At 41.1% G+C, this 11,566-nt stretch overlaps 1 protein-coding gene across 1 annotated transcript; it reads left to right on the top strand.

Moving 5' to 3' along the window:
* Positions 1-4,983: 4,983 nt before the first annotated feature.
* On the top strand, positions 4,984-11,520 carry ficd (FIC domain protein adenylyltransferase). Its single transcript, XM_044195554.1, has 3 exons — positions 4,984-5,028; positions 8,618-8,971; positions 9,645-11,520. Exons 2-3 carry the CDS (start codon positions 8,701-8,703, stop codon positions 10,724-10,726), a joined length of 1,353 nt encoding a protein of 450 aa, XP_044051489.1. The 5' UTR covers positions 4,984-5,028; positions 8,618-8,700; the 3' UTR covers positions 10,727-11,520.
* Positions 11,521-11,566: the final 46 nt, after the last annotated feature.

The following is an 11,566-nucleotide window of genomic DNA, read 5'->3' as shown; positions in this document are numbered from 1 at the left end:
GTGTTTAACAAACAATCCAAACTGGAGCTATGAGAGCAGTTCCACTCAGACGCTGTGATTAGTTTCCCCTGCCACAAAATCATCAGCCTGCATTTGCAAAGTCTCATAAACAAGTTACAAAACAGCTAAAGGCGAGCAGTTTCGGGGAGCCATCATAAGCAAAAATCGTCACCCGTTAGTATTGTGTTGTATTTAATCGTGTTATAAAGTGCTATAATTTTATTTTGTACTCCCCCCTGTACGTTACTAAAGAAACCAACCAGCGAGTCATCTCTTGGTGGGTGAAGAAAATAATGAGCTGCCCACAGTTGCTGAGTCATCGCTGTGTGCTGTAAGATATGCCTGTTAGTGTTGGAATTGGTACATTTGACAGAGCTGGCGGCTTGCACACCCACTTCGCTGAGCGACACAGGCCAGTGTGGAAGTGAGATAGTAAGTGAAACATCAAGAAGCGCCTGAGGGAGGTCCCTGGTAATGGCTGCCCCTCAGCGGAGACCTAATTATTTCTGTCTCCTGTCTTTCCACCAGATAATTTACTCACCTGTAGGCCCTCAAGCAGGTGACCAGCCTGAAGCATCTGACCGAGCACGTGAGACTGGGCCTGAGGGACGGCGTCTAATCTGAGGGTATATGCTCCAACTGACAAACAAGCAAATATGACAATGTTGACCACATCAAGCCTATCACCAAGACCAAAGAGCAGATACAAAAACCTGCCTGTCTATTGTACTGCCCCAAAACAAATATTTCCCTCACACACAGACACGAATCATTGTCTTTGTTCAGTCATTCATAAAGGGTGTTTCTATGTGAAATGGCTCCCTTTAGGGGCTTGTGACAATGAGAAAGAGGACAGACAGATAGGAGCATGAATTAAATAAATCATCTCCAGTCTCTCCAGGCTTTAGGCAAAAAAGTATCCACACTACCTTCCTCACTGTTGATGCATTGACTGCAAAATCATTCAGTAAAATTAATTATCCATGATCCCCCTGGTTTATGTCTCGCTGCATTTTATGGACTCTGTAAGATGTTCGTTCAGTCAGCCAACTCAGGTATATTCCTCTACAGTCTTCATGAAGCTCGTGGACATGACAGACTGTTGGAAGGACAGCTTATTTAGGAAATGCCAGATGAGACATATGAGTGGTAGCAGCAAGTATTTGCAGTGTTTTGCAGCAGAGTTCACAAAGGAACTGAGCAAAAGGCTTGGGGCGGAGAACTAACAGCTTAAATAGGCAACCTGACTCTAAAGGCTGTGTTGGATATATTGTGTGTTGTGGCCTGTAGCGTACTCTCAATCCCAACTTGAGTTGTCTGCCTGAACAACCTCGCAGACATTGATGTATTAAACACCAGAGATCAGGGACAGACGGATGCATTCCAGTAGTCTTTTCATATGTAAGGATGAGGCTGTGGATTACAGCAAAGCAAGTAATAAGCCATTGTAGAAGGTATCTGAATATACACAGTAGTGTGTATGAAGTGTTTTCTTTTTCAGAGTTTAAATATGTGTAAGACTTAACTAAGAAAAAATCCCAAAATACATAATTCTACCTAATATGGATGAGGCTTCAGGATGCTGAAGTGTCACATTTTTTCAGCGATGGACCTCCAGCCATTACACTACCTCAACCAATGCAAAAAAACTAAATGTATGTATGGAGCCACATCTCAATGAAATAGTCTGCCATCATTTTTATCTCAAGAATCTAGTAAAAAACGTTTTAAGAAACAACAATGATTATTTTTTACTAAATAGATATTACTTAACTTTATTATTGATGTGCAAAAATGTGAGATTTGTTTTTATTTTTATATTTTACTGTCAATCTTTCAACTTAATGTTTGTATGCCATATTTTTGGTTTTGATTTATTATATTAGATTGATGTAGAAGTGATTCAGTAACAGTTTTATTCACTGTGTATAGTGTAGGCAAACATTTGTTGATTATACTGAATATTTAAATATTGACCCCTGGAACCATAGTTGTAGCCATGGTAACAACTAATGGGGATCCACATGAACAATAAACAATGAACCAATTACCTGCTAAGTTTTAAAAAGCACCAGCATTTGTTTCATTCCCTTCTCAAGAGCCAACAGAAGAAACTTCAGCATCCCACCGTGACTGTGTCGTGGAGGGTGGCCCTTCTCCCGGTGCAGGAAAACTGTAGGGACAGAGCTCCAGTAATTACCTGTTTGACACCGGGGGGAGGCAGTAACATCTTTTTTGCTTTCCTCTGACCTACTCTGAGCTCCTTTAAACAGGGACAGCAGAGGGGAGTCTCAGCATGCACTGTGAGGCTCACCAGGCTGCTGGATTGGAGGGAGATGGAGGAAACATCAGATTACTGTTGTTGTCAAACAGTGAAGTTTGGAGCTTGTAAACTGGCTATTTTGTTGCAGCTCCTGAACAGGCAGAGGTCAGCCAAAGACATCCCTCTGTCCTCTTGTCACCAGAGAACAAAAACAAGTCCTGACCTCCCAAATCGTCTTGTAACAGCACTTGTCAGTCTGCCAATGGGTGTGTGGATCTCGCATTTTGGAGCAAACCCTCCATTTAGATAGGTATTTTGGATGCTGACAGATGAGGACAGTTGTTGTTCCCAGTGCAGCTCTCCTTCACTCTTGTCATCCATTTTACGGCCCCCTCATCCCTGCTTTCTGAGCCATCCATACTCCATACATACATAGAGTGAAAAGAGAGCCACCATCCCTCTCTCTCTGACTGTCTAACGAGATCCTCTATCTGTGACACCCAGCTCTGTCACCCAGAACAAAGCCTCTCCTCAGACAGAAAGGAAAGCAGGCTGACTGCTCCACAGAGAGAAGCGTGAGGCGGTAGGGGAGGAGGCAAGGCGTCTGTGCCAGAGGGATTTATTTCCTGCCCTGACAGGTCGCTTTTTTTCCAGGTGGGCAGATGGATTTTCTACCTCTTGAAGCACAGTTCCAGCAAGTAGTGAAAAGACAGGGTGTTATTTTAATAGTCTGTGACAGGTCATCTCTGGAGTGTGCTTCAAGTTAACATGTCAGCCGGTGTGAGGATTATGCTGATGCATGGAAACAACAGTTATTTTTCACACAGATGAATGAGAAAGCCTGTAATTCATGTTCCATGCATCACAGTCATTTCATAACACTGATACAGGAGATAAAAGCATACTGTAGGAATGCATTAAAGATAACAGACGCCTAACTTTTCATGAGATTGTTCCATTCTGATAATAATCCCAAAGTGCCATGAGGCATTTAATTGCATCGACACAGCGAAAACAGAATTAGCACTCATCAATGATTTTAACTTCAGACTCGTGGTTTTATCTTTTTCCACAGCTGAGGGAGTTTTAGCTCATGTGGGCATATGCCAGATGGGCATAGAATTAGTCCACAATATGACCTGAGGGCCATTCATTTCATGCCATCATTTCTCCTTCATCAGTCGCCCATTCTTCCATATTTGTCCTTGCTTTTCAACCAAAGCAGAGTCTATCAATTGTTGTGGAGCCTTATATGGAGAAGTGGCCAAGATGTCGCTTTGATGCCCATCTGCGGTGTAAGCAACTGGACGACGGCCAGATAACAGAGTCCTAGAAAGGAGCTAAATTGATGTCTCACACTAGTTTAGCAGCCACTTATTCAGTTAACCATCATTTTTAGGAAGAAATATCTTAATTTCCTCCTCACTACTGTTTTGAGGCCAAGGGGGCTAAACTAAATCACAACTTTTTTAAAACATGACGCAAATAAAATAAAAATCTAAAAGTCCCAGCCTGATACATCACTCACTAAAATTGCCACTTTTCTTTTTTTAAGGAGCCCTCCAACAATGGTTTTGCACTTCCTTAAATTAGGTGATTCACCAGAGCCAGACTGAAAATAAATGGTCAAAATAGAAGCAGAAGAGGCCCATAGTATGGGCTAAAGTCCAAAAACACTGGATCCTACATTTCCCACAATGCAACAAACCTTGTCATTAGACCCTCCCTGCCTCAAATAAAAACAAAACTTATTATATCTCTGTAACCCAGAATCCATTTGGAACTTTATTCCAAATTACATATTATCTATTTTCCTTTTTTGCTGATATCCAACTACAATATTGAAAAATTACCACCAAACTAATGTTTTTAGCTTGGTCTCTTATTTTCAAGCACGTTTTTTCTCTTCATAAAATCTCATTTGGAATAACAATGACATAGCATTAAAAAACAAATCTATATTTTTTCCGAATTAGTTTAACAATTATAATATCCCTGCCATTCCTAAAGGTGGATTGATGTTATTTAAGGGTAACAAGAACCCCCTCTTTTTCCTTATCCTTTAACTTTGAATGACACCATAGTAGGAAAAATGTGTTTTTCATCAGAAGGATCAGATCCCTCTTTCAGAAAGATGTTCTCACCATTCCATATGTAATCCATTACTGTGGAAGGTTTGTCTCAAATATCCGGTGGAAAAAAGTTGTCTTCAAGATACTTGATCACAAACCTCGAGATGTCTGTTTATACTGCTTTTTTACAGGCCTTGTAGTGGAGTAAACTGACTTTGACATGTAAAATCTGAGTATGCTGAGTAAACTGAGTATGCCTTTAAATGTCAAGTCCGACAAATCAGGCCAAATATGTACATCGGTAAAGAGAAACTGTTGCTCCAAATGTAAAGTGGTGGAGGAATACCTTACAGGACTGTTACTGACCACAAGATCAAGGCCAACAAACAATGATGTGAAGAATTATTACAATTAACACATTTTCTGCATGATGCTGCTATAGAATAAGATACTAATGCTCACATCCACGCTGAACAGCAAATTGAAGCCAGAAGCCTTGGTAGGCTCCCCAGATACCTGATCTAAGATACACGATACTAACCCTTTCTGTGAGTTTCAGGAGACCAGAGTTTGAAGTGTATGATAACTCCATGCCCCAGAGAAGTGGAGTCTTTCATCATGAGTAATAGTCTCACTGGAGACATCTCAGGATTCAGTGTCTGAAGGAGGACTGAATTAGTTTCTTGACATGAGGTATGTTCTCATATTAATAGATAATACCATTATTTTGTGCACTTATCCACAGTGTATGTCCTCTGCAGCTTCGTCACCACTGTTGAAGGGAGGCAGGTTTCTTTTAGTTTAGTCTTTTTAGTTTTCTTAGTTACTTTTCTTACATTTTTTTCTTTATCCATGATCGTTAAAATCTCTAGTAGTCACACATACTCATATTGAGTATGTTATCTGCATTGAAAATGTGATATTTTATAAAGATGTATGTGTTTGTTTTCAGTGATGCCCAGACACTGTGCACTGCTGCCACATTGTGCCACAAACCATAAACTTCTCAGGAACTAAGAAAAACAGATTTGGTTTTGTTCCGCTACCATTTACAAGTTTGTTGTTTCTCTCAACCCACTGAGAACCATTTTATCTGGCTACAAATTACTTAAATAGTCTGCCTACAGATAGTTTATTTGAGTATTTGTAAAATTTCAACTGCTTGTTAATTGAGATTCAACAATTGAGCTGTTTCACAAATAAGGTTTGGTTAGCTTTAGACACAAAAAACATCTTGGTTAGGGTATGTTCATAAACTGTCACATATACTCTATTGATAATCTGTTAAACATCTACTGACAAAGCCAAACAGTTGAAATGTTATAAATGCTCTATAAACTATCTGTAGGCAGACTATCCACATAAAGTGTTACCTTTTATCCTTTATTTTAACTTTTATTCTTATTTCTTTTGTGGTATTGGTACTTTTGGTGCACATTTGTCATTCTATTATGTGGAAAAATAATCAGCAATTTGGTAGTGACAGTGGGTATTGAGCCATTAAGGGGCATCTTAAATAGTCTTTAGGAAGTGGAAGATCTAGAAGACCTTTTGGTTCAAACCTGTTAAGGCTTTTTCTTCTTTTTTCTTCTCATTTCAACCAGCTACAGGCCTGGTTTTATGGATTATGGAGTGTAAGCTGCTGCCAAGCCAAAGAGTAATAATAAAAGTGTCTTGGTGCAGTGGCAAAACTATACAGTACTGATTGTGATTTGAGCCACAGATACAAAAAATGTAGAGCCTGTATCCCACAGACAGCAGTTAGTCGTCCTTCCCCCAATCACAGTTAGTCATTGGCAGCATGTTGATTAATTATTGATTAATTATTATTTGATTTCCCCCAAGGTTTCTTTTCATTTCTTTCTTTTTGTCACCCTTTCAGAGAATGAAAAATCAATGTAAACATACTCTTGGCCACTATAACTTCCCACAGCCTCCTCTTTGTTTTGAGAAGTGTGTGATAGAGTGCATGAATAACAAGAGTAAAGAAATAATGCAGCTCAAGCCCACTCGAACAGGCTGCTCCATTATCCTCCAAGGTGAAATTGCTGTGGCTCAGAGCAGCACAGAGGGACTCTGTGGTGGTAAATGATGTTAGTGTGCAGCTCCAGAGCTCACTGTGAGGACACTGTGCAACATAACTTGGCAAATTCAAAACCCCAAATTTCAGACGGACCTACTAAATCTCTGCACACAAAATCATCTACATGGTGTTCATTCAAAACTTTCTCTGCACTGTCTGTGATGACAGCATGTTGCTGCAGAGTCTCAGGCTTTTGGGTGAATATCAGCTATTTAGAGCTGACAGTCAGCCATCTGCTGAAGATATGTCTAATAGTGTAGGCTTTGGCACGCAGCCAGGAATCAATCCTCATCACCACAGGCTGTTCCCAGCTGGTGGTAATTTCTCTAAAGGCAATTTTACTATAAATAGATGACGCATATAGAAGTATAAAAGCTTTTAACAAAAATACATAAAACCTAACAAAACTGACTACCACTGACAGGAAGGACACGTATAAATAGAACTGAAAGATTACAAAATATTAATAGAAAGAGGTAACACAATGATGAGGAAGATATTAATCTTGCTTCATACAAATACAGATTCCTTTTTGTTGCATTCAAAAACTTGACAGCAGAATAATACATCTTGATTATACTGATTTTGAGGCCAAGAGTGCTACTGCAGTCTACTGATATCCTGTACTATGACTGTGATGTTTGCATAACAGAGCAATGCTGCCCTCTTCTGTATGTTAGTACATTTGCATTAAAATGAAGGACAACTGGTAGCAAAGCTGGAGCTGCCTGTAGCTGCTTAATCAAAAAAAAACAACAACAACAAAACAACAAAACTCAGTAATTAAAAGTATCAAATATCATATCAAAAACAACTTTGTATTCAGTTCCTTAATACAAATTATGTAAAAGCAGATCAAACGCTCTATTGTTTTAACTTCACACTCCCAGAAAGTGAATACCGTTGGCGGACAATGCCATCAAGGCTCAATAACTATTCTAATGTTGATTTTCTCGTTTCCTTTAATAATGAATGGCAAGAAAACTGTGATAGGCCAAATTGAATACTGATCTATTAATTTCTATAGTCAATCACTCCCTGTTTGTGATCATGGGAGGTGGGAATGAGTATCTTCCTGTAATGATCAATTGCAGTGCAAGAAGTGTCAGAATGATAGGTTTTGACAAAACCATTGGCTAACCTACAAAAACTGTGGGGTTAAAGTAAATATTAGCCATATCAGACCAGACCAGCTCCTTAAGTATTGCACCACCTGTTTATGCCAAATGAATTGCATTGGAAACGCCTGTTTATCATGAGAACAACCCAACAAAGTGTCCATTTTAATATTTCAGCTGTGTTGCCACTTAAATTGAGACTTTTTGCCCTGAGTAACCTCTCAGGTAATCCTTCCAATGAACTATGGACAAATCTCACCTCCTTCTGACAGGCTACTGACACAGTCTCAGGCCCAACCCCAACTTGACCCAAAGATAACCATTTGATTGCCAGAGCAAATTACAACAGCAACAAAAGTGTGGGGATGCTGAAAAAACCTTCTAAAAAGTAAAAATGACAAATGAAAATCAAATGAAAAAATGTTAAACTGATAATTACATACAAACAGAGATAATTACAGTAAGTTAATTTAAAAAAAAAATATATATATATATATATATATACACACAATTTTAAACGTTTTATAATTGCATTACAAACAGGAAACTAATATAATTAATAATATCTACCACTTGGTAATGCATATCATTTTACCCAAAATTAGGGATGTTTTGGATGCTTTTCCTGAAGGGTCCGATTATGCTGCTGCTGTTGTACACTGTGCAGTAAGTGTTGCCTGAAAGGAGAAACTTAGGGCGGAAATGTTCCATAATCAGAAACGGTGCCCAATCAGAAACGGTTACGAACCATCTGTCGTATTGCTGCGTTTTCAGCCAATCGGCGCAACCCTTCAATATAATACTGACCAGTTATATTCCAGGATGTTCACACGTTCGGACCGAGAAAGTCGATGATGTGTATTTTGTGTACAAATGTACCGACGCCGAAAACAAGTCCACCGCAGTCTAATCGTGAATTTAGTCGGTGTTTTAGAGTTTCGGTTTAGAGTCACATAAATGCGACAGAGCGCTAGCTAGCTAGCTAACGTACGAGTTGTAAAGTTGGGTTACTGAGCTAAATTTCCTCGGCAGTGTTGCTGACTCCCAGCTGTCATGTTGACCGTGTTTTCCCTCCTGTCAGCCGCCCTTCGACTCTCCTAGCTGGGGTGGATATACATGGGGGACCGTATCACTAGAAGATGGAGGATTTAACCTCGGATCATCATGGTTGCTGTGACGGTGTGGCGTTACACCAGCGGCCGTGTCCTTGGAGGATGGGGCCCGCTGCTGTGTGTCCTCCTCGGCTCTCTGGTGGCCCTCCTGTTGCCTCTGGTGGGGGTGGAGGACCAATGCTGCGCCGCCCTGAAGGGCATCGCTCAGCTCCGTTGCCAGCTGTGGGGAAGCTCTCAGCCGCCTCCAGCTGTGCAGTCCACCAGCCTCACTGTCCCCTTTACTGCCCTTGATCTGCTGCCTCAGAGGGCCAAGCCGAGCAAAGGTACAAACAAGAAAAGGTGTACTGATTCACTAAATTCAGTTCAACTCAAGACCATATGTTAAAGACATGACAGTCGTGAGGATTCATGTCCATTTTCAATGTGTTTTCACTCTTAAGACTAGCTTAATTAGTCATTTATAAAGGAAAAACACTCACTGCTTCCAGGTTCTTAAATATGAGGATTTCCTGCTTTTCTGTTTCATACAATTTGTAAATTGCATATTTAACGGTTTCTGACTGCAATTTGAAGACTTCTCCTCGGGCTCCTGGAAATTGTGGGTGCCATTTTCACACAATTTTCTGACATGTTATAGTACAAACGAATTTTCAGTAAATCGCAAAAAAAAAGCAATAGGTTAATTGATAGTGAGAATAATCGTAAATTGCAGCCCTTGTATAATTTATCATCTGTCAAGGTAATCTTATTTTGGGATGTTAAATATTCGTTTTTTTTTTTTTAATGATTTCTGAAGTTTTTGAAAATGCCAGTTCTACTATGTCTTTGTATTGTGAGTCAGTGATATATGTAAAAATAATCACTAATGGAATAAGGCCATCATGATTTATTTTCAATATTGCCCAGCCCTGTTGTTGAACAGACCTGTTGTATTATTGCCTCTATACTGTTTCACCTGTGTTGGAGTTGACATTGTCCATCATGTTCTGATTGCAGAGATGAAGCTGGAGGCCAAAGCAGCGCTGCTGCAGGCTCTGGAGATGAAGAAACTGGGGAAGAGGGAGAAGGCTCACAAGCTGCTGGTGCATGCACTCAGTATGAATCCAGACTTTGTGGATGCCCTAACGGAGCTGGGGACCATTCTGGAGGAGGAGAAGGATGTCGTCCAGGCAGACCACCTCTACACCAAAGCCTTGGCCATCTCGCCATGTAATGAGAGAGCTCTGGTCAGCCGAGACCGAACTCTTCCCTTGGTGGAAGAGATTGACCAGCGTTACTTTGGCATAATTGACAGTAAAGTGCGCCGGCTCATGTCCATTCCTAAAGGCAACTCTGCACTTCGCAGAGTGATGGAGGAAACCTACTATCACCACATCTACCACACGGTGGCCATTGAAGGCAGCACGCTCACTCTATCTGAGATCCGTCACATCATCGAGACGCGTTACGCCGTCCCCGGGAAGAGCCTGCTGGAGCAGAATGAGGCCATCGGCGTAGATGCAGCCATGAAGTACATCAACACCACGCTGTTGTCCAGAACAGGAGCCATGACTGTCAGTGACATCCTGGAGATTCACCGGCGGGTGCTCGGCTATGTAGACCCTGTGGAGGGAGGGAGGCTGCGCACCAGCCAGGTGTTTGTGGGCCACCACATCCCCCCCCATCCTCAAGACCTGCAGAGACACATGCAGGAGCTGGTTCAGTGGCTCAACTCCGAGGAGGCCCTGCAGCTGCACCCCGTGGAGTATGCAGCTCTTGCCCACTACAAACTGGTGTATGTGCATCCATTTGTAGACGGCAACGGACGCACATCACGACTGCTCATGAACCTTGTGCTCATGCAAGCGCGATACCCACCGATCACTATTCGCAAAGAACAAAGGGCAGAGTATTATGGAGCTCTAGACACAGCCAATGAGGGTGATGTACGGCCCTTCATTCGCTTTATAGCCAAATGTACAGAGATGACATTGGACACGTTGTTGATTTCTACAACAGAGCACGCTGTGGGGCTGCCGGCAGCCGGCCAGGACCAGGCCTGTCTCGACTGCAAACAGACCATCCCGATCCACAACTGAGCTGAAGACGGGAGGAGAAAGGGAGCATGAGACGTTAGCATGCAGAGAGATTTTGATTAATTTAAAAGCTCTTTAATAACAATCCTTTCCTTTCATGTGTTGAATTGCCTCGTCCCTTGGCCATATCCTACCTTATCGTCCCCTTACTTCAGTTTACCTGCTGAATTCATTGAAACTGCTGCAGGATGTTGACTTGAAATCAGATTTTGCTGTGTTTAGATTTGCTTTCATATAAATCTTTTCCCTGCACAATGAAAAGAAACATTTTCCCCACTTTGTTTGTAACCATGTTCCCATAGGAGTCTTAATGCATTTTAATTCCCATCAGAATACAATCTGAAATCTGACTACTGGTGATGTGAGGAGGAAAAAAAGCTTTCTTATCATGTCTTTTGACTTGAGATACTTCAGTGATTTCCACTCTGTGTGTGTGTGTGTGTGTGTCATGTCATGTTCTCATATCCCGGTGGGGACTTTAAATTGAATGCACACTAACCCATGGGGACTTGTGTCACTGTGGGGACAAAAATTGAGGTCCCCATCGGTAGAGACTGCTTTTTGAGGGTTAAGACCTAGCCTTAAGGTACAGGTTACAATTAGGTTAAGCTTAGGGTAAGGGGCTAGGGAAAGCATTATGTCACTGGCTGTCCCTCACAGGGATAGTGAAACAAACGTGTGTGTGCTTGTACTTGCTACATAGTGGGGTACAGATGATGTCTCATAACACTGTAAAGCACTTTCATGTATCTGATTATTTATTTTATTTTAAAATAAAAGTGTTTTATTAACTTTCATTATATCTTTAAACTTCTTTTAGAATGAACAAAGCTGCGAGTGTCA

The sequence above is a fragment of the Siniperca chuatsi genome, linkage group LG5 (assembly GCF_020085105.1).
Source record: "Siniperca chuatsi isolate FFG_IHB_CAS linkage group LG5, ASM2008510v1, whole genome shotgun sequence".
Classification (NCBI taxonomy): Eukaryota; Metazoa; Chordata; class Actinopteri; order Centrarchiformes; family Sinipercidae; genus Siniperca; species Siniperca chuatsi.
Note: the sequence above shows the minus strand (reverse complement) of the source record. Positions and strands in the feature narration are given on the sequence as shown.

Excerpts from the sequence above, each read along its gene's own strand:
- ficd (XM_044195554.1), top strand. The coding sequence starts at position 8,701 with ATGGTTGCTGTGACGGTGTGGCGTTACACCAGCGGCCGTGTCCTTGGA. Across the intron at positions 8,972-9,644 it reads GAGGGCCAAGCCGAGCAAAG|AGATGAAGCTGGAGGCCAAA; the intron begins GTACAAACAAGA and ends TTCTGATTGCAG.